The 26,806-nt window shown below is 39.8% G+C and overlaps 4 protein-coding genes across 5 annotated transcripts; 3 read left to right on the top strand and 1 right to left on the bottom strand.

Annotated features, from left to right (window-relative positions):
• Window positions 1-98: 98 nt before the first annotated feature.
• Window positions 99-13,106, top strand: sacm1la (SAC1 like phosphatidylinositide phosphatase a). Its single transcript, XM_030788775.1, has 20 exons — window positions 99-135; window positions 3,258-3,355; window positions 3,864-3,938; window positions 4,279-4,406; window positions 5,999-6,148; window positions 6,863-6,922; window positions 7,058-7,091; window positions 7,541-7,642; window positions 7,869-7,954; window positions 8,065-8,151; window positions 8,306-8,374; window positions 8,499-8,578; window positions 8,661-8,759; window positions 9,055-9,193; window positions 9,577-9,646; window positions 9,740-9,812; window positions 9,906-9,999; window positions 10,162-10,254; window positions 10,428-10,485; window positions 10,723-13,106. Exons 1-20 carry the CDS (start codon window positions 107-109, stop codon window positions 10,857-10,859), a joined length of 1,761 nt encoding a protein of 586 aa, XP_030644635.1. The 5' UTR covers window positions 99-106; the 3' UTR covers window positions 10,860-13,106.
• Window positions 13,107-13,681: 575 nt separating this feature from the next.
• On the top strand, window positions 13,682-15,795 carry snrpd1 (small nuclear ribonucleoprotein D1 polypeptide). 2 transcript variants are annotated; one of them, XM_030789393.1, is made up of 4 exons: window positions 13,682-13,779; window positions 14,419-14,495; window positions 14,707-14,775; window positions 15,573-15,795. In XM_030789393.1, exons 1-4 carry the CDS (start codon window positions 13,766-13,768, stop codon window positions 15,647-15,649), a joined length of 237 nt encoding a protein of 78 aa, XP_030645253.1. In that variant the 5' UTR covers window positions 13,682-13,765; the 3' UTR covers window positions 15,650-15,795. The 2 variants fall into 2 exon arrangements, with proteins under 2 accessions (XP_030645253.1, XP_030645252.1); XM_030789392.1 differs by having other exon boundaries at window positions 14,584-14,775.
• Window positions 15,796-16,763: 968 nt separating this feature from the next.
• ggcta (gamma-glutamylcyclotransferase a) lies at window positions 16,764-18,774 on the top strand. The gene is made up of 4 exons (XM_030788736.1): window positions 16,764-16,875; window positions 17,718-17,863; window positions 17,960-18,092; window positions 18,448-18,774. Exons 1-4 carry the CDS (start codon window positions 16,765-16,767, stop codon window positions 18,568-18,570), a joined length of 513 nt encoding a protein of 170 aa, XP_030644596.1. The 5' UTR covers window position 16,764; the 3' UTR covers window positions 18,571-18,774.
• A 25-nt stretch (window positions 18,775-18,799) lies between these two features.
• On the bottom strand, window positions 18,800-25,871 carry znrf2a (zinc and ring finger 2a). Its single transcript, XM_030788735.1, has 5 exons — window positions 25,157-25,871; window positions 21,150-21,248; window positions 20,366-20,471; window positions 20,186-20,266; window positions 18,800-20,032 (listed from the first exon to the last, which is right to left on the bottom strand). Exons 1-4 carry the CDS (start codon window positions 25,479-25,481, stop codon window positions 20,209-20,211), a joined length of 588 nt encoding a protein of 195 aa, XP_030644595.1. The 5' UTR covers window positions 25,482-25,871; the 3' UTR covers window positions 18,800-20,032; window positions 20,186-20,208.
• Between the last annotated feature and the right edge of the window lie 935 nt (window positions 25,872-26,806).

Here is a 26,806-nt window from a genome sequence, read left to right as displayed (position 1 = left end):
AATGTGGAGATTCCTTCTGGATGTGACGTCAAAACCGCAAACCGCACCCTCTTCTGCAGGAGCTCAACTATACGTCACGGAGGTCAGCGAGTGACAGGAAGTAGACATGGCGACTGCCTACGGAAGATTCAATCTGTAAGTAGTTGTTTTACTTTTAATGAGAGAGGAACTGCGACACTACTGTCACAAATACTTAACATCGATTAAGTTCAATACACGCCTTTAACTGCCGCAGTTCGGCGACCAACGCAGTTTAGAAAATGGAGGTTGTGTCTTTTCGGGCATTCTACTTGGCAGTAGGCTACAGTAAGCAGTCAGGTACCATCTCCATTCAAAGTCATCTAACCCGGAATTTCGCCTTCTGACAAAACCCATCAACACATAGGTGGTTTACATTTCTCCTCAGTTACATTTTTAAAAATTCGAAATATTTTGTCAGCTATTGCAAGCACCGTCAGCTGGCAGGCCAGTGTGGTAGTGTAAATACCTGCAGGCGGTTTAGGTGCGGATGTCAGCTAGAACGCAGTATTAAGGCTTTTGCGGTTGCGACAATATGCTGCAACAGAAATATCATCACCAATAACAAGTCTGTTCCTAAAATACAGATGTGTTACCATGAAATGATCATCACAACTGATTGGTAACAGATAATAATTCAGCCAGTGCACAGTGCATTTGAAACGCTAGGCAGTTGAGAAACTGTTATTTAACCGTTCATCTTTACACCGCCTTAGTGTAGTCGCTGGTCTGGATTGCTTATGGCACTATTGTTACTGGTTGAAAGTCAAAATAAAGTTATCTACAAAACTTAACAGAGATGTTGGCGACTCCCTGCCGTTTTACTGTCATTGTGCGGTCTCAACTGAGGAGCTCACCTAAGTAACGTTTTGACCGTGTACACTTCCAACTTTACCCTGACGGACATAAGTCAGAATGAGCAAAAAAAAAATCGTGCTTATGTCTATGCTCATTGCGGCTGATTAATAGTTTGCATCATTTAGGAGTAAATGAAATGTCCACGAAAAGATCTGTTGTCTTAACCCAGTCAAAATCTTTCTCCTCTCTTTTCTGCCGCAAGCCACTCTCTCATATAGATGCTGTTCTGCTCAGTTAGGCCTGAGGGAGCTCAGGTGTGGGAGAGTTTAGATTGGAATGCTGTAGGATCACACCCATGAACAGTGCATTATTGTGTGGACCTGTAGTTTCATTGTATTATGTCTTCTTCGTCAAGAATTTAAATAGATATGCATGAAGACGATTAAGTTAGTTTAAAATCTTGAACTTCTTAAGAATCTTAATCTTAATCACGGCGGTCTTAATCACCACGAAGATGAGATTTGCGCACTGCCTAATAGACATAATTCACAGAGCTGCTTATTGAAGGGCGTTGCAGTGATACAAACTGTAACATATAATATTTATAGTTATGAAATTATTGACAGCCTGACATTTCCATGATGACATCCAATCCTTAATGTTTCTAAGCATCTAGGCTTACATTGTGCTTTGAGGTACTGAGATAAGCCTGGGACAGTGGTCCCTTTGTCTTACGTCATTAAGGAGTTTACTTAGCGTTGTGAATTAAGCTTACACTCATATTGTAACTAGTGATGGCTGCATTGCTGTGATGTAATATTTTTTTAAAAAAGGGGTACTGAAGAGAGAGTATGAGGGATCCAAAATCGAATGTGGAAACTACGTGACTGTAGGACGGAGAAGTGAAATAACAGACTTTCTCAAAGGACAGACAAAAATGAACAGGACTCCCCCACTGTGAAACCTTGACCTTTAACTCAAAAGGAAATTCAGAAGAGAAAGGGATGACATTTATCAGTATCAACCAATGAACAAAGAGAAACACGTTCATTTACATAACAAAACAGGTGGGGGAAAAAGAAGAGAGAGAGAAGAAAGGACATGTAAAATATTACGCCACTGTCAGTACATTATGATTTAAGGTGTTAAAATCAACTTTTTTTCCGTCTCCCTATGCCGCTTCAGTATTTTTTCAGGAAAATTAAATCAAGGCCATCTTGGCCAATATTCCCACTTCTTCAAGGTCTGGAATGCAGCAAGCCGAATGGGAATATTGATCTTCTGCTCTCTTACAACTGGTTAAGGCGTTGATTCAGCCTGATACATGGTCACTCACCAGATGGGACTGTCATCCCATCTGGTGAAATTATGTGCTCTAGATCCAAACAATCCGCTGCTTTATAGTTGATTAAATAGATTAAATATGAGTAGAGAGCTTCTGTCAGGAATTAAGTAGACAGCATTTAACAGAAGAGTCATTGCACTGCAAATCTAATGGAACCGAACCTGTCGTTTCTTAGGATTGTTTAAATTTTCATAGACACATTCAATATTCAGTGGTGTGAATGTCTTATGGGACTTCACTTAATAGCCTAGGTTGTAAATTTCTCAGAAAACAATCGTCAGAAAAGTCTGTCATTTTTTTTTTTTATTCTAGGTCAACTAAGATAAACAGTTGGGACACATTCATGAGAAGGTTTAAACTCTTAAATATGTAGGCCTATTTGTCTAAAGTGTTCTCTTCAGTGGAAGCTTCACTCATATTATGCCACTGTACAACTGTATTAGTTAAGCCTAAGTTTAATTTTAAGTAAGTAATTTTTTTTCCCTGATTGAAGTATGTAGTTACCTTGTTAGATTCATATTTCCACAACGAAGCATCTGAGGCTCTCTTTTATTCATAAACAGTTTGGAATTATGGCATATTTTTGTGGTATGTGAAAGCGTTAGCTTTCAAAACAGAACGTTTTTGTATATTGCTTTTGCCTGAATACTGGGCAATTATATGAAAACGTAGTCCAGGTTTTTGGACTTTCAATGGGTGCCTGTAAAGAATATTGCAAAATCATGTCAAATTTGTTCTAAAAAGGTACTCAACTTTAGGCACAAAAAAGTTGGGTAGGGATCTGAGATGGATGAAATAAGTATCTGATATCAAATTGGATGTTATTAATAAAGAACATGTCAAAGTGTGTCAAATGCATATTATGTCTTTGGTTGTTTTCTGGCTGCTTTTTTTTTTCAGATTATTTTTTCAGATTGCACTCAGATTAATTCTGAGGTTGGAATTTAAATTTAGAGAAGATTCAATTTGAAGACAAAAACAGCATCTGAAATGATTGTTCCGTTGCCCTGTTAAATCAATCATTTTAGGTGTCCTCTCTTGATTGAACACAAGGCTCTCATTCATAACCTCTTCAACTTTTTCACTGTTTCTATAGGCACACAACTCCTGAGAAGTTTTATATTGAGGCCTGTGATGAAGGAGCCAATGATGTCCTTGCGATTGATAGGGTTTCCACGGAGATGACCCTCACAGGTATGTCTTGAAACAGTCGGTATCACACTGTGTTCTTTTAGTATTCGTAAATAACAACTTCAGTCTATGGCGCTGTTGATATTTTAATTGAGTCGACTAAACGTTCGATTGCCAAATGCACTGCTAAACAGTTTCGGTACAGTGTGGTTGTCAGTCTTTGTTGAATGACCCATTCTCCTCCTGCCCAAAAGGTAGAGTAAATTACCAGTTGTTATTGTCACGATTTTGAATTTATAAAGGAACTGTTCAATATTTTATGCTGCTTTTCGGGTTGACGACGTAGCTGTGGGGCTGGGTAACGTATGTAATTCAGCTCATTGTGTAACTCTGAATTCTGTGACACGAAGCACAGTGGCGATTTGCCATGAGATCTGCAGTTTTTCATAAACGTTACATTTCAAAGAATTCTAACGCCTTTTGTGGTTGACAGGTTGACAGAACTGGATGCCTGCCTGTTTTTTTTTTTTCGGGGGTTTTGTTATTTAGATTTTTTTTTTTTTCTCTGCAGGCAAGAAGGACATCCCACCATCAGCAGCAACCAAGCCCATCTTTGGCGTAATGGGAACAATTCGTCTGGTGGCTGGTAAGTGACGGTTTTGCTCATGACCATGACGTGCCGCGCCCACTCTTTTTTTGACGATATTCCGGACCAGCGTTCCAATGACGCTGCAATACAGTAGTTTCAAGCGCGCAGTCGTTCCCATTGCATTAGGCCCTTCAGTGTGTGTGTCGGGCATATTTCTGATCATCACTTCCTGAAACTGCCCCCAGTGAGACTTAACCCTTAATCCTTTGTGAGTGTATGACTCTAATGTTGTTGACCTTGTGACTCAGTGATTGTGTTCCTGGCTTGAATACCAGGTGGTTTTGATACACACCGTTCATTGTTTAGCTGTTAAAGACAGTTTTTGATTGTCCTACAGGAATGTACCTAATCGTCATCGATAGGAGAAGGAAAGTGGGTGAGCTTTGCGGCCACGCCGTGTGGAAAGCTGTGGAGTTTGATGTAATCTCCTATAAGAAGTCTGTGCTTCACCTCACAGATGACCAGGTGACTAATGCTCCATATCACATCGATGTGGATATGAGATTTATGGCTCATAGGACCAGTCCAGACTGACAATCTCAAATACTTCCCTTAGCCTAAAAGACAACGCTCTTTCAACCTGTCAGTTACCCTTTCTACTGTGTGCAGAGAGAGCAAGTTTCCTGTACTGATCTTAATCATAAATAAAGGGTAAAAAAAAGAAAGATACAGACTTTTTGTCTATTTCTCTCGTAGCTCAACAGGAAGGAAGTGGTACAGGTTTTTATGTTATCATATGTGTCTCTGAGAGATGGAGGGCACACAAACAACAAGCCAGCAGTCTGAGTCCAGTTACGCGCAGTGTCTTATTTCAGTTTAGCAGACAGTGTGCATAATTTATCAAGCCTGTGGCTCTAGTAGAAATGCTGGCCTTGGCTACAGAGCCTGTGGATTTTTCTCTTTCAGGAGTGGAAACGGTTGTTGAACAACACACAGTGAGGCTATAACCCCCACACCCCACAGGAGTGGAAAGCCCCCACGGTTAGACTGAAGGGCATGAAACAATGGCGGTTGATGACTTCAGTTAGAGGGCTTTACTAATAACTAACATGCATCACGGAGTAACTTCAGTCATTTCGCCGAGGCTGCAATTGCGTGTTTGTATGAGAAACATGTTTTTACGTGTAGCCTACAAGAGGCAGTCAGACAACTGTAATAAATGATGTAGTATATGTTTTGAAATTTCTTAGAAAAAAAAAATCTGTCATTTTTAGAAGTTCTTTTAAACTTAAGGTCATATAGACCAATGGAAAGGAGAGGGGTGGAATAAAGGAGAGAAGTGGTTACGTGTCAAAACGGGACCTTGGTTTACCGACTTCACTGCCTAGCATGCCGTCAGCACCACAGCTTTGCGTGCGTTTGTGTGTGTGTGTCGTGTGTGCGTGTGTGCGTGTGCGTGTGCGTGCGTGCGTGTTTGTGTTTTCGGAGTCACGTCAGGTTGTTCCTCTCCCACTACTCAATCAGCGCTAACTGTCTTAACACACAGATCTTATTAGTGCGGCAGGGACACAGAGAGGCCCAAACCCTTGGTAATGGCCAACAGCTTAGCACTGCTAAGAGCTTAGAGCAGCCCCGGGGTTTGACTGCCCTCCTCACAAGCTGCACAGCCTTGATTGTTTTTTTTTTTTCCCCCCACTTTGCTCACACTGAATGGGACTTTGCCGTGGAACCGGATTAACTTGACTGTTGCGTGGTGTACTAGAGTGGATTACATCATATGTTGTACATGGCCCCTCTGTGAGATGCCCCAGTTCTGTCTAAACCTTATTTCTTAATAAATACTTTTTGACGTATTTCGTCGGGGTTTTTTTGTCTACAACACCATGTTATAGTTTGTTTAAGAGTGTTGTGTTGAGGATGCTTTGGAACCGCGGGGGGCATGTGATACATTTGATGGTTTCACCTCACATTTCAGCATGACTCGCGCTATATTTAGTAATGCTTTAAAAATTTAGCGACGCTTTTACAAATGTAATCTTAACCCCCGACCGTAACATATAAAGTCTTTTAATCCATCATCGTCCAAAAAAAAACCCCAAACTACCCTCTCTTCACAGATGCAGGATAACAAGACTTTCCTGTCCATGATCAACAGTGTGCTGAGCACTGATGGCTTCTACTTCTGCACAGACTACGACCTTACCCACACCCAGCAGCGCTTGGCCAACACCAGCCCTGACTTCCAGGAGATGAGCTTGTTGGAAAGGGTAAGGAGATAGATGTGTGAGAGAGCCAAGGAGGGATAGAACAGGGAACTGCGTTCAGACCTTAAGCCAGAGCGGGGTTTTTTTTTTTGGGGGGGGGGGGGGGGGGGGGGGAATTTGCAGCTTTGATTTTAGATTGTGTCTTTCATTTATATCAGTTTCAGAGGAGCTACTGCATTTGATATCTCACTAACCATCTATGTGAACTGAGTCTCAAACTTCAAATATTACTCACAGACCTGGCCACACATAATCTGTTTTGAGCTGTGTCGAAAAAAAAAAAAAAGTTACTGTGAAAAATTACCACTCATATAGTTACAATCTTTCTCTTTGATCAAACAAAAAACAACGTTATCTTGCGGTTAACGGTTTTATAATCTCATGTAACACATAGTTTGGATATTCATACACAGTCTTCACCACTGTCTCTCCCTCTCTTTTAGCCCCACTTTTTTCCAACTCTCTGTTTCTTTCTATCTTTCTTTCTTTCTTTCTTTCCTCCACCCACTGTTTCTTGTTCATGTCCATGTTGGTTCGCCCAGCGCGTTTGACTTGTTTGATCTGTGGGAGTTGTTTTTAAAGTAGAAGTAATGTTGTTGTGAGGTGAAATGATTACTGCTCCAAAGGAATTGTAACTGTAACACCTTTTGAGTCATTGGTCCTGAGAGGTGATTGATCGATGGCTGTGTTTACTCTGGTTTCACTCTCTGTATATAGGCAGATCAGAGGTTTGTGTGGAACGGAAACCTTTTAAGAGAGATCACTGCACAGCCTGAGGTAAAGGGAAAATCACTTCTGAAAAAAAAAAAAAAAAAAGACAAGAAATCTCAGATATGCTCTTCATTATGTTTTTTCAGTAAAATTTTAACTGAAATACCTAATCTCGGATCTTCCAACCTTTGTTTCATGTAGCTCCATAAGTTTGCATTCCCTGTCATACATGGATGTATCCTTTCAATCGCTCTACATTTTTCTTCAAGTCTTCTACAACCTTTTTTGTAAGACGAATCCCACAAATGCTTGCAATGAAGAAATTTTGTTTCTCTTTTGAACATGTTGAAGTGTAAAAAGGCTCTTAATGTTGTATAATCTAATACAGACAGACATAGATCTGGTTGTTTAGGCTCAGAGTCCTGCCGCTAATTCAGTTGTTGGCAGAAACAAAATCTTAACAGCACTCAGACTGTATGCCCATGGTGAAAGCAGAGAATAAATCATCGAACCTTATTACTGTCATCACTCATAACATTGATCGATAAAATGGCTTAGAATTGTGCATATTTTTGTGTAAGAATATGTTCAAAACAGGCCACTAGTAACACATATAGATAAAATAACTAGATATTGGCTGTTATCGGAGTCCGGGTTGTTTTTAGCCTTAACCTCATTGGTCAGTCATTGTGATGAAGCCGTGCTGTATCAATGGGAAAATCTTTGAATGGATCCTTATCTCCAGGAGGAGCTGTTTCAGAGCTGGAGTACGCTACTACGTTAGAGGTGAGACCTGGCACGTGCATGCACTCATACACACACACACACACACACACACACACACACACATATGTGTGTGTATTGTATGTTGGTCTATTGTCCTTTTTTGCTTGTTGACATAGAATAGAATAGAATTGTATGGAGTAGAATAGAATGATCATTGTCCACAGTGTGGAAAGGTAGCATGCCACTCATACAGACGTGAACGCTTACATACGTGCTGTTGTCGCAGGCATCGACTCAGAAGGCCACGCTGCTAACTTTGTGGAGACGGAGCAGATCGTGCAGTACAGCAATGCGAGAGCCTCGTTCGTGCAGGTTTGGAAAAGTAGACATGAGAGAAACTTTTCACGTACACCACAGGAAGTGTAGCTCGACCAGACCTGAAGGCTGATGAAGTTTGTTTCCCTCTCTTTCTCTTCTCATAGACACGAGGCTCCATGCCTTTCTACTGGTCTCAGAGGCCCAATCTGAAATACAAGCCCAAACCTCAGATCAGTACAACCAGCAGTCACGTAAGGCTAAATTATTTATTTTACCAAGTTATGTTTTGCAGGAAGATCTGCTTTTTTTCTACTTACGATTTAAAAAAACAAAACACATGTTAAGTTCAGATAAGTTTCCACCCTTCTGGGGTTCCTGACAAGGCCTGTATTTCTCTTTTTATAGATGGATGGCTTCAAGAGGCACTTTGATTCTCAGATTCTCATATATGGGAAGCAAGTGATTCTGAATTTGGTAATTTTTTGGTCATTTACTGTTCACAACCTCTAAAATGATTGTCATGCACATATTTAAAATGTGTTCTTGGACTTTCATCAGTCTTGTACATGCTATGCACCTGGTTTTGTTTTACCGACAGGTCAACCAGAAGGGCTCGGAGAAGCCTTTGGAGCAGACGTTTGCCAAAATGGTGAACACCATGGAAAATGGGATGATCAAGTAAGAGCCAGATGTCTCTGATGGATGACTGGGTCTCATTGTTAATCTGGAATTTGACCTGGGTTGATTGTCTTTGTTTAAGGTACATAGCCTTTGACTTCCATAAGGAGTGCAGTAAGATGAGATGGGATCGCCTTCAGCTCTTGGTGGATGAAGTGGCAGAGATGCAGGATGAATATGGGTACACTGTTTTTTGTTGTTGTTGTTGTTGTTGTTGTTGTTGTTCAAATAGGTCTGTGCAGTCTGTCTTGAGGAGGCTGTTTGTATTATTACTTTTATATACTGTGTGTGTTTAAATGACTACACTGTAAATCACAGTACAGATTACTCATCATTTGAAATGCCTTTATGATTAGAAATGCCATTAAAACAAAATGTACAGACATGCAACTACTGTTAATCTGCATTTGTTTTACCTGTGTTGAGTTTAGCAGTGTTGTAATTTGTCCAGACTGTAACCTTTGCTCTGGGTGCAGGTACTTCATGGTGGGCTCTGATGGTAAGGTGGTCTGTCAACAGAGCGGCACCTTCCGTAGTAACTGCATGGACTGTCTGGACCGCACCAATGTCATTCAGAGCCTGCTGGCCCGACGCTCCCTCCAGAGCCAGCTGCAGGTCAGTCAGCCACACCAGGGTGAAAGGCTGAAATTGTGGAGAACCTAAGCTGTTGTCGGAGTTAATTGGAGTGTTGCTCTGCTTGTCCACTAGAGGGCGCCATTCTACTATTTTTGGTTGTTGCTGTGATGCAGTTGCATAATCTTGCTGCTTCATTAAACTACTTAATGACAATATGGACCTTGTCTTAACTTTTATTTTATTTACCACTCCAAACTCTACAGGCTGTTTTTTATCCTAATGTGTTTTGCCAAACAATTGATGAAGCTACATAACAGCCTCCAGAAAGGACAAAAATGTTTTCATCAATACTATACACGTCAGATATTGATGTTTTCAAATCAAATGTTTCATCCCGCTTTCTGAAAATGTGTGTTTATCAGAGGATGGGTGTCCTCCATGTGGGCCAGAGGATTGAGGAACAGGCTGATTTTGAGAAGATCTACAAGAATGGTGAGACTACACTGACCATGCTCTAACACACATCCCACGAGTGAATTACGAATGGCAATATTCCTCTCTGTTGACTGTTGACTCTCCCCACAGCCTGGGCAGACAATGCCAATGCGTGTGCTAAACAGTATGCAGGAACAGGTGCCCTGAAAACAGACTTCACTAGGTAACTGAAGGTCTTTCTCAGTACACTCTGTGCTGTTCAGTGAGTCAGTGTGTGACTGAATTCTGATGCCTTGTTCTCTGACTCGACCCCCAGGACTGGGAAGAGGACTCAGTGGGGTCTAGTGATGGACGGCTGGAACTCAATGATCCGCTATTACAAAAACAACTTCTCTGACGGATTCAGACAGGTGAGTGTAAACCTCATCTATTGTCTTTAACTTATATTTTATTGGGTTTGTTGAGGGGTGGCTGATTCCACTTAATCTGCCTTGAGCTAAAGACATACATTTATGTACAATTTTTTTCTTTTCTTTTCTTTTTTTTCTTTTTTTTTTTTTTTGGGTGTCTAGGACTCTATTGATCTCTTCCTCGGCAACTACACCGTGGATGAAGCTGATGGACCGACTCCACTCAGACTCCAGAAGGACTGGAAATATCTCACGGTTAGTTAATGTTCCCCAACTCTCCTAAGAGTTCAAATTAGCCTGCAAGAAATACAGTAAAAGAAGACAGCGAGGAGATGTAATGTATACCAGACAGTCCACACAGAAAGCTGTTCCTTTCATTTATAAGGGAGGGTCTTCTGAGTAGTAACATGTTTCTTTTTCTCTTGCAGTTGCCCATTATCATGCTGGTGGCTTTCTCCATGTGTATCATCTGCTTCCTCATGGCTGGTAAGAGTGCTTTAGAGTGATTCATGTGCTGTCTCTCTAAATGTGTCAAATGAAATGCAGTGTGTGGATCACAAGGTTAAAGCTTAGTCAAGGTCGTGAATCTTAGAGAGCCAGTAAACGTTGTCAAACAATATGGACTTGTTTTTAGCATGGTCTTTTATTCCCCATGAGACTATCTCTTACATCCTGCTGTACCCCCCCCCCCTTCTCCCCCCCCCCCAATCCTTCCCTCCCCAGGTGAAACCTGGACTGAGACGTTTGCCTACGTGATGTTCTGGGGAATGGCCAGTGCAGTGACAGGCGCGATCATCCTTTTCAACGGGCGGGAGTTTGTGGACGCACCCAAACTAGTCCAGAAAGAGAAGATGGACTGAATGCGTGTGTGGAAAGCAGCTTGGTCCTGCAGACTTCAATTCCTCCCCTCTCTCTCTCTCTCTCTCTCTCTCTCTCTCTCTCTCGCTCTCTCGCTCTCGCTCTCTCCTCCTCCCTCTTCTTCCTCCTCTTCTTTCTCCTCCGAGTTGCATCAGGCCTGGAGTCTACATTGATCTGCTCTCCACACTGTTCTTCATGTAGAGCAGGAGTGATGCCCATCCTGGTCCTGAGGGGTTACTGTGTGCAGGATCTCACCATAGAGAGACTGAATGAATTGATTATCACATTGAGTAGATTAGTGCCTGACTAAGAGGAAACCTGGTCACACTGTGTGTTAAGGTGCATATACCCCTGTTACAGTTCTTTTCCTGCTGCTATTTTGAGGAACATGTCTTCCCTCGTAATTACATTGCAGCTAAAAGTCCAAAAATAGTTTTAGTGATGTAATCGTGTGGTGAGTTCCAATTACCAGCAATTACCCTGTTTTGATAAAATAGCTGTAGTTGACTCTCTACATGTGTATAACTACCCCATGACAGGCATTAAATACTAGATTAAATGCATCATTAGGACTACAGTATAACTTGAATGTGGTATATGCAGCTTAATACATTGTGTTAGCACACACCCATGTGACAGTATTTGTCCAGGACCTGGATTGGTGGCCTTTGCTCAGTTTCCATTTAAGAGCATCTGACTCAGACTCACTGTATGATTGTTGATCTCACTGTTCTTTTCTCTCAGTATGTATGCAAGTTTTTTTGTTTGTTTGTTTGTATTTAGCTCATTTACTAACCAGGTTTTTAGTTTTGTGTTTTGCATGCATGGTTTAGCTGAATGGGGTTAAAAACTAAAGGAGGTTGAGGTAGAGGTTTTAGACACTGTTCTTTCCATGAATTTACCAACAATTGTTTTATTAAGCACTTTGGTGACTTGCTGCTCAATGATTTTTTTTTCTTTTTTTGTGTGTGAAAACAACTAAACACTTAAGGACATGCAGCCACTAGCATGAACACAAGTATAAATGGTTTCCATTTAGCTTCAGTCTTCAGTATCTGGTAAACTTGATATCAGAGAATATGGAAAGCAGGTTTGCACTTTGAAAGAAACAGTTTTAAAATGAGATCTGTTGTATGTCAGTTGGCAAAGATCTTTTTGGATTGCTCATGAATGTACTTACCATGACAATAGGAAATAATCTGCGGTTTAAGCACAAAACTTTTTTACCCTGCACTGTTACTGTATGTCTAATTATGGTTCTACTTTTGAAAGGGCTTCTTTTTCCTTGTGTGCTTGTTACTGTTGAGAATCGAAAGATTTTCAAATCTACTGGATCAATGTACTGAAACCGGTAAAAATTTCAGAACTACAGAGTTTTGCAGTATTTTGTCCATTTGAATTGTTAGTTCAGGTTTATGGCTCAGAATCAAAGGCATTTTAAGCAAGAGACACAGAATCATATCTTAGATTTCTGCCTTATGAACTCTGGCTACAGTACAGGACATAGGTGGTTAATGTAATCTGTACAACATGATATGAACATCTTTTAAATGTGATTCTTTATCACACAGTCATAGTCGGGAATGGTTCAGTGATGCCTTTTGTTTCCTTTCATTTTCCCTAAAATGTCCCAAGCTGCAGTGGTTTGCATATAAAGACATGATACACCATTCTCTGTTTGGCCAGTCATACAGTTTCCAGATGTTACGGACTACTCCGACTTGATAGTATGTTTTACCACGACTGTCTACACATAAAGAGTGTACTCACCAACTTCAACTGAAAAGAATAACCAAGTGTACTGTAAGAGCAATTAATGTGAGAATAAAAGAAATGAAAATTAAGTGATGACACTGATGTTTAATTTAGTGTAAAGACTTGAAGATTTAACTAGAGTTCATTTGATCATATCTGTATCATGTTGACTTGTACATTGTACATTATGGTTAAAGAATACACATGTATCACAATTATTTTCTTGTAATGATGTACTTTACTGTACAGTTTACAATTTGGATTAATAATTAATAGCACTTAATTGTGTAATTCAAATGATAAACTGATTTATATCCCAGTTACAAAAGACCACTGTATTCCATCATGGAAATTAAACATATGACCAGTATGGTTTGGCTGGTCTTTAACTTGTATTTTCTCAGAGTGGAACATGAGACTGGAAAAACTAATTGACTGTCCTTTTCAGATTAAATTGGGATTTGGAATCTTGTATGTGTTTTCATGTGAAGTTACTGAATTAACTTCTTTTCTTTATCGTTCTTCACAGAGAGGATATGTGTCTCCCTCAAATTTGTAATAAAATTTTAATTTCAGATCACAGTGTGTGCAGCTGTCTGGCATGTAATTAGCTCGCCTTGACTAACGATCATACCTAACCTTTTTCATTTCTCCTCTATGTAGGACGGTTAGAGAATAGCTTGTCACCAATGCATACCATAAGAACCCTAACGAGACTTAATTGACTGGGTAGCAATAACCATTTCTTCTGCCGAAAGATATTAAAAATCGATAGAATTCCGTAAGGGTTATGTCCAGGTTATTGTTGAAAAATATTTCAGGCGTAAATCTGAAACTTGTCAAATAAGCATATTTTCGCCATGATATTCCTGTAGTTGCTTATGAGTGTGAAAAAGACCATAACACTTGACAATATTTGAGCGGCCCCAGAGGAAAATTGGAAACGTACACAAAACAGGGTTAAACTAAACTAAACGAGCTCCGTGACTGTGGTGGCGCTGTCCATCACGATGATTTGGCTTTCAGGCCCCGCGTCACCAGTTGAACCGGATGTAGTTCAACCTCTGCAGTAGCGTCTGAACGCGTATTTGTCGTTAGCGCTACAATTTTTCTGCATCTGGTAGAGGATTTGCCTCTTAAATCCACTGCCAATATGAAACTCGTACGGTAAGTTGTGTTAAAATAATATGATAACATATATTCAAACATGCAGTATGTGTACAAGCTCAGTATTCCTAAGGATGGAATTAGATTTTCCATAGCGGCTACGAAGCTAACTAGCTCTGAGAGGCGGGAAGCCATGAATGAATGGGTGAACAGTGTCCGTGTTCTCAAAATTCAAGCAAACGAACAAATAAGCTTATACAAAATTTAAAAAATGGTGTGCAACTACTTAGCATCCCACACGAGTTGTGCATATATATTGTCTCTAGCATAGAGTTGCGCCAAGTTAGAGCGTGAATTGAATTGAACATTAGCTCGCTAAGAAGTAAACAAGGAAGAACACTTTATTCAATCTTTGCAAAGGATATTGTTTAATCTTGAGTATTTGAGAGCAGTGATGAGTTGTGCTATTCCCAATAATGCTAAAACCACGTGTGAAATACAAGACTTTTAACTTAAGTCGTCATCACGGCCCCTTTTGTTATTAATCAGCGAGGTAACTTAGCTTGCTTTTGAGTAGCGGAAAGATGTCTGTGATTGTCGGTCCTCCTCAGTTTTTTTTTTTTTTTGCACGAAAGACTGCAAGGCACATCTGTGCAGTCGTTATGCATCCTATCTAACATCACCTTTTTTCGTTCTAAGATTTCTGATGAAGCTGAGCCATGAAACAGTCACCATTGAGCTGAAGAATGGGACCCAGGTTCATGGCACGATCACAGGTATTTATCACAAACAGACTGACTTATCACCAGACTATGGGAGTGTAACTCTTAAACAATGACACTGATGACTTTTTTTCATTCCTAGGTGTTGATGTTAGTATGAACACTCATCTCAAAGCTGTTAAAATGACACTGAAAAACAGGGAGCCCACCCAGCTGGAGTCCCTCAGCATCCGTGGCAACAATATCCGCTACTTCATCCTACCAGACAGTCTACCCCTTGATACACTGCTGGTGGACATTGAGCCAAAAGTGAAGTCAAAGAAGAGAGAGGCTGGTAAGTGTGTGTGTGATCAAGGAAGAATGGCACAGTTAAGAGTTGGTTAGTGTCGTCACGTCTTATTAGTGCTCTGGAATAAAGAGAGGTGAGAGAGAAATTCAGGATTTTTAAAAATTTATTTCCAGAAATATCTTAAGAAGTACTGATTTGTAAATAGATTGACAAAACCTTCCATTTCTGGTCTGCAGCAGCGTTGCTCCACCAGTCATTTAGATTAGGATTAGGTTTATTTAATAGATAGAGGACAACTTAGAGTCCACTAGGCGTTTACTTTTCTCTCATGCTAGTGCACTACAAACAGTTTAGTTTAAAGCACTTTAGGTTCTTAGAGCACCTGTATAATATTTCTTGCACAGCATGGCTCTAAATGAACAAACTTCATATCATCTTTTGTGGTGTGTTGATCGCTTATCTCCTGGGTGGATTTTTTTTTTTTTTGCCTGAAACATTAGTGTGAAATTAACATTTGCAGTTTCCTTGAGGGTCTTCATTGCAAAAGCTTCTTTCTGCTGAAGTGTATTTAATTTCAGTATTTCTGCCATTCACTGCCTAGAGAACTAATAATGTTATTTGTCTAAGACACAATCTGTGTCTGTCAGAGCTGTGTTTCAGGGTTATTTGTAAATGCACACTACACTAGAATCAGAACAGTGAAAGTGCATGGAGTAGGTTGTAATTTCATTTTAGTTTTATATGACCAGACATGCTTGTTTTGAATAGGAATCAGGAGTGAGTTTATAAAAATGTGTTACACTTCATTACCGTTGCTCTGATATTCCTGTTCTTTCCCACAGTGGCTGGACGCGGACGAGGAAGAGGCAGAGGTCGTGGCAGAGGCCGTGGTCGTGGAAGGGGTGGTCCAAGAAGATGAACGCCCTGAACTGCTGTACTTTTTTCTGCTTGTACAGAATGTTTTTGGTTTTTTTTCTCTCTCTCTCTTTGCTTTTGGACATTGATTGTTACCCCATATAATTGTTTCCTCTTTCATTTTGTACATTAAACTATGTTCTATAAAAATGTTTTGTGTCTTATGTGCACTGGTGTTTCATTCAATAATTACAAGAACTAAGAGTAATATAGCTTTACTAATGAGCCACTCTGTTTAAGAAAATACATAAAATTGGCAGGGAATTAAATGTACTGACTGTGCATGTGTATTCTATGGGGGTATTTTTCAGGTCAAATGTTCATATTAAAGAATCAGGGCTTGGATGTGGAGCATTTTTGTGTATATTCATAAATAGAGTTTTCTTTATTACATTAGTTATTTTGGGGGATAGCATAAAGCCAGTTTTAAAACAGCTGGCGTGTTGATATCAACATGGTGGAACAATTTTGTCCGGTGTGAACTGGCTGTTTGCAGCATTTTTACGAATATTTTTGGAAAGGATTTGCTAAAGCAATGTTTCTGTGGTTGACTTTAAGCTTGTGTTGATAAACCCTAGTGGATTTTTACCGCGACAATAGTTATCCAAAATATTGTGTCATCAATATCATATTTAATAGCATATTTACTCAAGTTTTTCGGGGACTGCACTAACTTAGCAAAAATGGACTTGGTAATGGTGGCAGACCGTTACAAGTTACCGACATCAGTGAAAAGTACTGCGCACTCCACACAGTTCACTGAACTGTGCAGTGTTCTGTCCAGTTTCTACTTTTTTTGTTAATTTGGAATACAAGCACAAATTGGATGGAGTGCGATCTGTGAATAGTGTTGATATGAGTCGCTTGTTTTCCCCCCAGCATCTTTAATAGAATGACTCGGATGCGAAGTTCGAAATTTACTTCAAAGCCTACATTTGATGTTTTCCGGTGTACTTTTATTTTGACGAGTTTTTGAGTTCTGAACGAGCTGCAGAACAGGAAGCGATTATTCTCAAAACAGAAGAGGTATAAATGTGCAGTAGTTCTGAACCTAGAGGTAAAATAATAAAACGAAATAATTATTACATTTTGGATCATTTGTAGTTGTTAGTCAGAACTATGTCAAGCGCGGAACACTTCATGTATTTTGCGTTCGGGAGCAACTTGTTGAAAGAGAGGCTTCAACTGAAAAATCCCTCAGCAGTGTTTCATAGCACCGGTCGCCTACAGGTATAAGTTGCTGCAAGGTATAAATACCTAGCTCTGATTACACCTGCGTTTTTGGCATGTGGTTATATTTGATTTGCCTCAGTGATTTCAGTGCAACGTGAGTGTACATCGTGTACTTCTCAGAATTGTGCGAATGCTTCAAGCTACACTAGACCATTTGATTAAATCCAACTTTCCCCTTTGATCAAATAGCTGGAAACGGAGATGCGTGATGGGTTTAAATGGAATGATTCTTGATACCAAGAATTACAGGTTTTGTTTTACATTTACAATACATTGGAATAAAATTGAATTGTAATTGGACTAACGAAGGAAATCAAGAATTTAATTTCTACATGTTATGAACCGGAGGTCTAAAATAAGGAATTCCACTTTTACTACTGGCACTAAGAATACGGCAAACCCCAAACTGAATTTTAGAGAGTGTGTCGCTTGTTTCAGGAATGGGCTCTGATTGGTTGTCCCAGGATGTGACAAAATGGTGCATGATATCGGTCCGCGATTTGTTAGAATTACTTCTATTTCAGTCGCACAACCTACTTTGGCAGCGGGTTTAGTTGTAGACTAGATTTTGACAAACTGCATGTTAGTCTTGTTTGATTTATTATTACATCATTATGCCTGATACATGTTTTCAAGTCAACAAAAGGCTAGTCATCGGGTCGTCCATAACCTCCATTTTAGCTAAGCTCTGAAGTGTGCAGTGTATTTTGAGAACAGTTTCTGATCTGGAATAGACAGAGGGACCCCTGTCTTTCTAGTACTCGTTAATTCAGCAAGCAGGCTGCATAAATAAGTTTGGTTTCTCGCTTTATTAACCAGTAAATCCTATCTACTTGCAGGATTATGACCTGAAATTCGGTCTCTGGGGAGATGGCGTAAAGAACAGGTGGTACGGTGGTGTGGCTACGATAGAGGAGAGCCAGGGGAACGACGTCTGGGGAGTTGTTTGGAAACTGAGCAATGAACATTTGGCTAGCTTAGACGAGTACGTCAATAGAGCTTGCAAACCTGAGGCAACTTATATAATTAATAAAATGGAGAGGAACAACGTTATAATACCATATGTGTCTTTGATATACAGGCAGGAGGCTGTGAGCGATGGTGTGTATAGTCCACTGGAGGTGACCGTGCACACAGATGAAGGGCAGGTTCTGTGTCGGACATACAAAATGAACAATTTCAGAGCCAGCCCTCCTTCCCCACAGTACAAAGAGGTGGGACCAGTTGAAATACCATTAGAATGTTGTCCATGCGAATTACATAAACCACCTTTATTCATAAACAAATATTCTATCACAGGATGAATGGATGTGTTTTCATTGCACAACTGAATGAAATGTTAAAATGTAAGCCAATATGTTACGGGTAGACCTTGACTGAAATGTTAATTGTTAAACCTGCTTGCATTGGCTAAACATTATCCTGCCCTACTTATTCAAATGTGAAATTCAAAATTTTCTTGGAGAGATACCCAGCTGCTGTTCTATACACTTGTCCTCATGGTGTGGGCTTTTAAAAATAAAATGTAGACGTGTAAAAATGATAAACCCCTTCACTTTTTCTTTTCAGGTTGTGTGTCTAGGGGCCTTGCAGAATGGCCTACCACCAGAATACATAAAGAAACTGCAGGCTGTGGAGACGAATGACTACAGGGGGCCTTCGTTATTAGATGAAATTAAAGATGTCAAGTAATAAATGTATATGATCACCCATAAACCCTATGTGGTTAACTTCAGTGTTGCCCCAGGGCTGTAGAGGTGGTGAACAAGGAAGCTACATATGGGTCCCAGATTTTGCTGTTAAGGTTTTCATCAAAGTGAAATTTATGCTGCTATATGTCGAACTAAATGGATACATTTCTCCATATTTTTTTTTTAGGATGATCCGTTTTAATTTATACACATACTGTACATCAATCAAGTTAAGATGTGATTTCAAGTTTTATGCTTGCAACATTTTTGACAATCAAAAAAGAAATAAAAAATAACTAAATAATGACAAACTTTATACACAGTAAAGTTTTGACAGTGTGTGAAATCAGGTAAGCTTAGTACAGTCGTACAACACCTTTCCCAAATCTCTCACTCTCTCTCTAAAACAATTTTTTGTTTTTTGTATTCCAGTGTGATCAGTCAGTCCAAACAGTTACTACAAAGTCAAAGAAAGATCCTGCCTCTAATATTTGCTCTTCACACACTAAAGACATAACTAATAAAACATTTTAATAATACGTCAAACATTAAAGAAATATGCAGAGATTTGGGATTTCAAAGTCATCAAACAAGTGTACTCCTAAGCTGAAACATGCGCGCACACACGTGTGTGTATGTGTGTATTTTGGCTCAGATATGGCTAATCCCAAAGCAGCAATGAAAGTTAAAACTGTGTGATTGTGAAAAGGTGCTGTTACAATGCACTTGGGCATTTCTAGACCACATTTCATATTCCCAAATTTTAATACCCACAGTCACACAAACAAGTCACAATATCACAATAAAATCTTTGATTCTTTGGTTAAAAATATTTCATTTGTGAGTATTGCTTATATATTAGCAGCACGTTAACAAAATGGCACTTTTTGTACCATTTACTCTAAGATCTACAACGCTGAAAAATAGGCCGACATTCAGGAGACCCACCGAATGACTTTTTTTTAAAAAATGGAAACTTGAAAAAAGATTCCACAATTGTGCTTTGCAAGATATAAAAGGTTACAGGAGTGGTTGTCCTTTTGTACTGTTACTGAGTAATGTGAAAGTGAAAACGCACTTCCCTTAACGTACGTGTAAAAAACATCCTGAAGAAGAACCTAATAATTGGGACATCTTGGCTATCATAACATCAATGCCCTTAACACTATTTCCTACACTCCAGTTCTACGAATCACAGTCTTTGGTGAACATTATTCTGTCTGTTTCCTTCACTGAAGTCAGCCTGAAGGACAAGCTACGGCAGTCTAACACACACACACAGTATATATGGTGAGTATATAGTGGCCACTGATGTGTGTTTTTCCTTCACACAGAAGCAGTGCAAAGTAAAGAAAAGGATTCCTGAGATTTGATTTTAATAATCCTTTGGCATAGACGTGAGATGAGGAAGACTTGGGCCTGGACTGTGTTTAAAATGGATTGTCCTCAAACATGTTGTCAACCTATATGAAGGAAAAAAAATCGTCTTATGTTACATTTATTTGAAAGATTTTTCGCAAAACACATTATATGAATTTCTGAGCATTCACATCTATCATACACAAAGGACACACATACCTTACACAGCAATCTCTAGTTCTTTACTCCACACATACCTTACACAGCAATCTCTAGTTCTTTAATCCAGTGGGTGTTCTGGACAAGATCTGTTTACTTCAAACCACTCATCAATACACCTGAGAGATAAGAGGGGAAAAAACTTTTATACATTAAATCAAACTGATGTGTGTTTACATGCTGGAGATGGGCTACAGTGCGTTTTTTTTTTCTCTTACCCTTTGTGATAGATGCAAAGACAAGGCAATCTGGCGATGGTGTCCCCCTGGACCATATCATCCAAACATATCGAACATTCTCCAGAGTCTTTTGTCAAAACGTCATCTGTGACAACAAAGAATACAGATTAACCACTGTTGTACAACAAAATTAATATAATATTAATAACCACCAATGTATTTCTGGTAAGTTTCATATTTTGTCACATTGGTCAGTCATAAAATCTGATTTTCCATTCCCAAAATGGAATGTGTGGAGAATTTTATGATTTCTTTGTACGTGGATTAAACCTTACATCATTGCTTAGCAACACTGAACCATAAAATTCATCACTGAATATGGAGGTTTAGCTGTCGCTACATACAGTCTGAAAACTATTTTTGGGTTGCTATGGGCATAATCTTGTTTATGCTCCTAATCTTTCTCTTAACTGGTGCTCTTAGACCACAGAAGCCAACTGAATCAAGGACTGTAACACAGTGTAAACCGGAGGAGCAAGAGTCAGTGGATATGTTAATGATTGCATGCATGTGGGGGTGTAAGGGTGAGATAGAGGGACAAAGAGAAAGAGAGAGAGAGAGAGAGAGAGAGGCTGTAAAACACATTGACAGAGAGGGTGTAGCAGAAAAGTAAAGAATAGCATTGATCTATTTACATCTGGAAATTCTCAAGTGCTAATGTAATTGAAGAAATGTAATTCAAGTTTTATTAATAATTAACCAGAACCCAGAACTTCCAGATCAAATTTATTCTGTGGCATTTCCTTAAGCGGCAATATCTCACCGTTATACGTAAGTCTAGGTTTGGTGAGGCACATGATGAGATGTGAGTCCACTTCATTTGAGGAGACATACTTTGAGCATACAGGACAGTGGAAGCCAGCTGAACAATAGAGAACAGAGAGAACGGTCAGTATTTCTGTTGAACAAACAGGAGGAAACAAAAACTGAACTGTTACTAAACAATTACTTGTGTTTTGTTATGTTCCCAGTCTTGGTCAGCTTGTTGTGCAAAAAGATCTTGGACAACGTGTACGTGTGTAATATAATGTCACAAATTACGACACACACACAATTACACTATATCACATGGTGACCTTTCTGTACAAAATTTAAAGAACTTAATTGCTTAGCTGTACTCTTTTTTTGGGGGGGGGGGGAGTAGCACACAGAGATGAATTTAAGAAACATAAGCTACAGCCTGTTTGTGATATTTTGGCTTTAGAAACGGAGGGACATTGAGCCTGAGGGACCAGACAGTGAGGTTAACCAGGGCTTCCAAAGGGCTTACTGTTGTCCCAGCACGTCCCCCCACACACACATCATGTGGCCACGAGTACAGACCATGTTTATGGTTAACCTTGTTCTAGCTATTGCACCCACAAGGGACAGTAAAACTGAGCAAGCAAACATGACAAGAACCTAAATTTGTACAGTTTGTTACCATTGATGTAAACCATTTGTGAACACTTCATGTTTGCAGGCATAATGTTCAAATATCTTCCACGCCTAACTGAAACAATTTCTAATTTTTCATTGATGCAAATGTCTTTCAGCTCCAAAAAGAGAGTGGTAAGCACGTCTTGAATACAATGGCAGTAATGTCAGTATCCAAAGGCAGAGGAATACAGTGGTGCACTTTTTTGTTTCGTTCCTTTTAGGCCATACAGCTTTCCAAGAAATACGTTCACAAACCAGGAACTATATATGAACCAGGCAGCTTTAATAGGCGTCTTATGGCTTCATTCACATGGCCCAATCACTTTATACACTCTTCAAACTCACTTACTCTCTAACTAAATAAATAGGGCAGCTATGACACAGGAAGAAGCAGAGCGGTAATATCAATATGACATTCCCACACACCTGTTTTTATCAGTGGCAGGTTGCCGAGGGCCAAAGATTAGGAGGGAGAGGGAAAGCAGGTCACCTGAGTGTATGCGAAAGTGCAGCACTCAAACCCGTATCAAGATTAACCCTTGCGGGCAGATTACCACCTGGAGGCAATGGGGGCAGGTTAACATGTCAGTCCATGCACCAGTAAGCAAGACTGTGTGTTTGTATAAATATGTGTGACCTGTCAGGTCAGGGTCTAAAAGAGAAGCCAACATAACACATAGCTGTTTGTTATCACATGAGGTTAAATATTCCTGAGAAGAGAAAAATAGCAGCTCTGACGGTAATGGTGTTTTTAATCTCACATTCACCCGTCTAATTATTCCAAAATACACATACACACACACACGCACACACACACACACAGGCACACACACACACAGTACCCTATCTACAATGACTTAAATGGGCTGAGAGTAGAATAGTTTCATGATGTGATCAAGCTTATCCTCTTCCTTGACTCTTGACCATGGTCTTTGTGCGGCTGTTAACAACTGTATTTATTAATCATAAGTGTTCAGAAAACTATCCACTAACATTACAACACATAAAACAGATGACCCTGGTTGGGTGCACTATGAATGTTTATGGTTACAGAGCAACACAAAGCAGGGAGCCTGATTACATGGGATGTGTCTGCTCATACTCTTTTGCATGTCTGTTGTTATCTGGTGTTCTTTATGTAAAGAGCTGCAGATAACAGCAGACATGTAAGCCTGAATATACTGTATGCACTTGCCAAACAAACGTATAAACACAAAAGAGTTAAAAGGCCACAAAACAGATAAAAGGCTATGGAGGGTAATAAGATGGGGAGTTGTCTGTGATAAGAATAAGAGGTCAGTGACATGTATTCTGTCTCTTTCTCTCCACTTCACCTAAGGCACCTTCTCTATTTTTGTCAGTATGTGTTAATCCATCAGTGCCTACATCTTCCAACACTGACAAAAGACCCCTCGGGTCAAGTGTGTAGGCCAAAGACAAAACACACACACATGCAAACACGCCGGTAAATATCACCTCAGTGTCAACAGTTCACACTACAAATATTCAACATATATGGCCCCTAACCCCTGATCACTTTAAGCAGACACTCCTCTGGTTTACATTTACATTTAATATTCATTTAGGTTAAAAGCTCTGATAATAATGCATATTTAACAGCCACGGCTCTACTGAGATAGAGCAGCTTGATATGTCCATGTTAAGTTTTCAGTTAGGATGCCTACAACAAATTATAGTCTATCTATCTATCTACAAACAAAGCACATTTCAGGAGTCCCAGAGTGATAGACAGTACTGTGGACTATGACCTGGAACTAAAGATTATAGTCTAGAACAGTCACAAAATATTCCAACTCCATGGACTTACTGCTCCAGGAGGGGAAATAAATATCGGTAAACATAAACCAGTTGTGTTCAAACCGCACAGTGTCACCTAAATCATACACAAAAGTAGGTCAGGCAGCAGAAATGCTAACAAACAACTGATAATCAATGTCAGCTATAGTGTTTGACTTTGTTAATGCAATAAGTCAACTGCTGGTGCCCAAGTGGAACCATAAATGATTGACTAATATGATATGTGCCAGTTCATGTGTGGGAGTTTGGCTGGAAGTACTGCACCCCATCACTTCTTCCAGAAAAGTCACTGACAAATCTGTTTCCAAATAGCAACAGCCTTTGACTATCATAGGTGCTACCTATGAGTCATGTTTAAAGTAGTCAGTCATCAGTCTGTTTCTTTTAGTATTTTTTCATTTTAATTTTGTTTTAATTTCTATGAATGATTTATCCTCTCCATGTGATTAACACAACATTAAGTAAAACGTGCAAATGTGACAGTGTTCTTGACTGTAGTACACATTATATTCTGACCCACTGAAGAAAGACTGGAGACATTCTGTGTTTGTCTCTACACAGGCGTGTTTGGGGCAATTTAAAGTGTGTGTCAGTCTCTTGTTTTTTCTAAGTACATCACTCTGCCCATAAAATATCAGGTGTGATCAGTATATGACCATGAGCTCTTACAGACAGTTCTTACAGACAGTTCTCACAGACAGTTCTTACAGACAGTTTTCACAGACCGTTCTCACTGACAGTTCTCACAGACAGTTCTTAAAGACAGTTCTCACAGACAGTTCTTAATTACAGTTCTCACAGACAGTTCTTACAGACAGTTCTTTCAGCTTTGTTTGAAAGCACATGGTCGAGTGGAAATAATCATTGCTCTTCATCCATGTGACTGCCCCAGCCCTCTGTGCTCCACTTTGATAAACATGTCATATTCGGCCTGCAGACACCAAGTCACGACAGTTAAGGCCATGTGACTCGCTGTGTCTTACCCAATTGTTATCTAACTCTTATCTGTTTTGGATGAAAGTTTTAAGGCTATTTTACAGCCACAAATAGACCATCAGTGATATGCTTGGTGGCCTGGACATTGTTTCCTTATTGTTTTCCCGGATAAATATGAGAGAAATTATTACTGAATGGACATAATATTATAGTGCACTAATACAAGACTTGTGGAAAACCATTCAATCATTTTAACCACAGCCTATGACCTATGACGAACTCTGTGTGTGTGCGTGCGTGTGTGATGAGAGAGAGAGAGAGAGTGTGTGTGTCTGTGTGTGTGTGAGAGAGAGAGAGGGAGACGGAGAGAGAGAGAGAGAGAGAGAGAATGATTTAATAAGACATTCAATGTAATGAAAGATTTCCATATTGAGATGACGTCGGCATATTTCCCGTAACAGCCTGCCCCAGTTGTAAAACTGAATTAATTATTGTACTATTACCATGACCTTCGGGCCAAACGTTATCTAAGTGTGTCATTTGTTCCTGTCATGGAGGAAATTTCAGGCACTCCTAAGCAAGAGTCCTGATACTTACCTCCAAGCAGGTGAGGCGAGAGATGTGCTGGCAAAGACCCTATCAGGAGTCGAGGTTCCCCGTTTCTTTCTCCGTCTGAGTGATCGCGTTGGCTACGGCTCCCACGACTAGTCTGTATGACAGCTGACTGAACAAGTGAATTAGGTCTATTGCCAGCAGGGAATCGTCCCCCTGAATGAATTTGCTGATCTCCCGACGTGCGTCCATTATAGTACCTAAGCAAAGCAGGTCCATCCGATCCGTTACCGCGAGACGATGGGACATCTGAACTTGAATACGCCCTGACCCGACCACTCTCAGCTGGACAGCTCTGTTTTGGCCCCATGTCTTTGGTTTAATAGGATAAACTAACAGTCCGTACAATATCAGATGTTTCCAGTAAGATGAAAATGTCCCTGTGATGGTTAGTAAGCACTCAAATCAAATGACGCTGAAAAAAAATATTAAAAGATGACTCCAAAGTGCAAATCATAAAAAGTTGAGTGTTCAGGGACAACTCCAAAAACTTTTCCCGGGCGACGCAAGATATTCTGGCCGTCAGTCTGTCGCAGCTCATTTTGGGCATACTTGTCGCATTCCTCTTACTGGAGTCATGGCTGCTGATTTTCCGCTACTCTTACGCTAGTCTATTAAGTAACCTCCTTGGCCTTTTCTCTCCCTTTACAAAAGCCACAGTATCCTTTCAGAGCAAAACAAAATCAAGGGAGCTGGACCTCACGTTGAGATAATACGAGTTAAAGATTACAGCACCGTGTGAAAAGTAGGGATTGCCCTCCTACTTTATGCGCGTCAGGTGACGTCAGTGCCGGAGGACATCTAGTGCTCTGTAATATTAACAAGTGTGCGATTTACGCGGCTCCGGACAAAATTTTAAATAACTTCTAAGACCCGGTCATGTCATGTGATCAAACCATACTAAAGACTACTGTCAAATGATCGAATTCAGAATAGTTACCCAGACAAGTTTTGTTACATCTAGTCCACCCCCCAATTATTATCACATAATTTGAGATCATAAATAACTATTAATGACGATTCAAGTTAGAACCTGACAAGTCACAGAGCACACGAGTTGTCAAGGCAAATTAAGAAAACAGCAAGTTAACAAATAACAAAAAACAACTTCATAACATGAGATAAAGTTGCCTCCACATAGTTTTATTTAAGAATATTACACACTCTGGAGGACCAAACAAAACCACAATACATGAAAAACTCAATTCTGATTAAACAATTAAAATAGGCATGTTTGGGCAAAATATAACAAAAAAAGCATTCCAGTGTATTAATTTAACATAATACATACTCAAAACAAGATAATCAAATAAATAAATAGGGGAGCAGCTTTGACATATCTCACAATAGACTTCATTAGACATGAACCCCTTTTTCCTTATGCTTAATTTACACTGGGTATGAATAGGAAGACAATGTGGAAGTAGAGAGAAATAGAGGTTGACAGTGTTGTGTGAGTACAGACAGTATCAATTCAATAGGTTTTTCTATAAGTACCCAACACCGTTCTCATGGAAATGACCAACCAAGTGAGAAATGTCTGGAGAGAGGGCATTCACTGTTCATGCTGACTAACAGACATTCCTGAAGGACTGCCGTCGGCCCGAAATAATGTCATGGAAATTTTTGGGACCG

This window comes from Chanos chanos, chromosome 12 (genome assembly GCF_902362185.1).
Source record: "Chanos chanos chromosome 12, fChaCha1.1, whole genome shotgun sequence".
NCBI classification, from domain to species: Eukaryota; Metazoa; Chordata; class Actinopteri; order Gonorynchiformes; family Chanidae; genus Chanos; species Chanos chanos.
The sequence above is the reverse complement of the archived record's forward strand: the minus strand, read 5'-3'. Positions and strand labels throughout refer to the sequence as shown.

Bases quoted from the DNA above. Each gene is read 5' to 3' on its own strand.
- sacm1la (XM_030788775.1), top strand. From the start codon at position 107: ATGGCGACTGCCTACGGAAGATTCAATCT. The intron at 10,255-10,427 runs GTTAGTTAATGT...TTTCTCTTGCAG, and splicing joins AGGACTGGAAATATCTCACG to TTGCCCATTATCATGCTGGT. The intron at 10,486-10,722 runs GTAAGAGTGCTT...TTCCCTCCCCAG, and splicing joins CATCTGCTTCCTCATGGCTG to GTGAAACCTGGACTGAGACG.
- ggcta (XM_030788736.1), top strand. From the start codon at position 16,765: ATGTCAAGCGCGGAACACTTCATGTATTTTGCGTTCGGGAGCAACTTG. The intron at 16,876-17,717 runs GTATAAGTTGCT...ATCTACTTGCAG, and splicing joins ATAGCACCGGTCGCCTACAG to GATTATGACCTGAAATTCGG. The intron at 18,093-18,447 runs GTGGGACCAGTT...TTTTCTTTTCAG, and splicing joins CTTCCCCACAGTACAAAGAG to GTTGTGTGTCTAGGGGCCTT.
- znrf2a (XM_030788735.1), bottom strand. From the start codon at position 25,481: ATGGGGCCAAAACAGAGCTGTCCAGCTGAGAGTGGTCGGGTCAGGGCG. The intron at 21,249-25,156 runs GTAAGTATCAGG...TCTATTGTTCAG, and splicing joins CTCGCCTCACCTGCTTGGAG to CTGGCTTCCACTGTCCTGTA. The intron at 20,267-20,365 runs GTAAGAGAAAAA...CTTATCTCTCAG, and splicing joins CTTTGCATCTATCACAAAGG to GTGTATTGATGAGTGGTTTG.
- snrpd1 (XM_030789392.1), top strand. The intron at 14,496-14,583 runs GTATTTATCACA...TTTCATTCCTAG, and splicing joins GGTTCATGGCACGATCACAG to GTGTTGATGTTAGTATGAAC. The intron at 14,776-15,572 runs GTAAGTGTGTGT...TCTTTCCCACAG, and splicing joins GTCAAAGAAGAGAGAGGCTG to TGGCTGGACGCGGACGAGGA.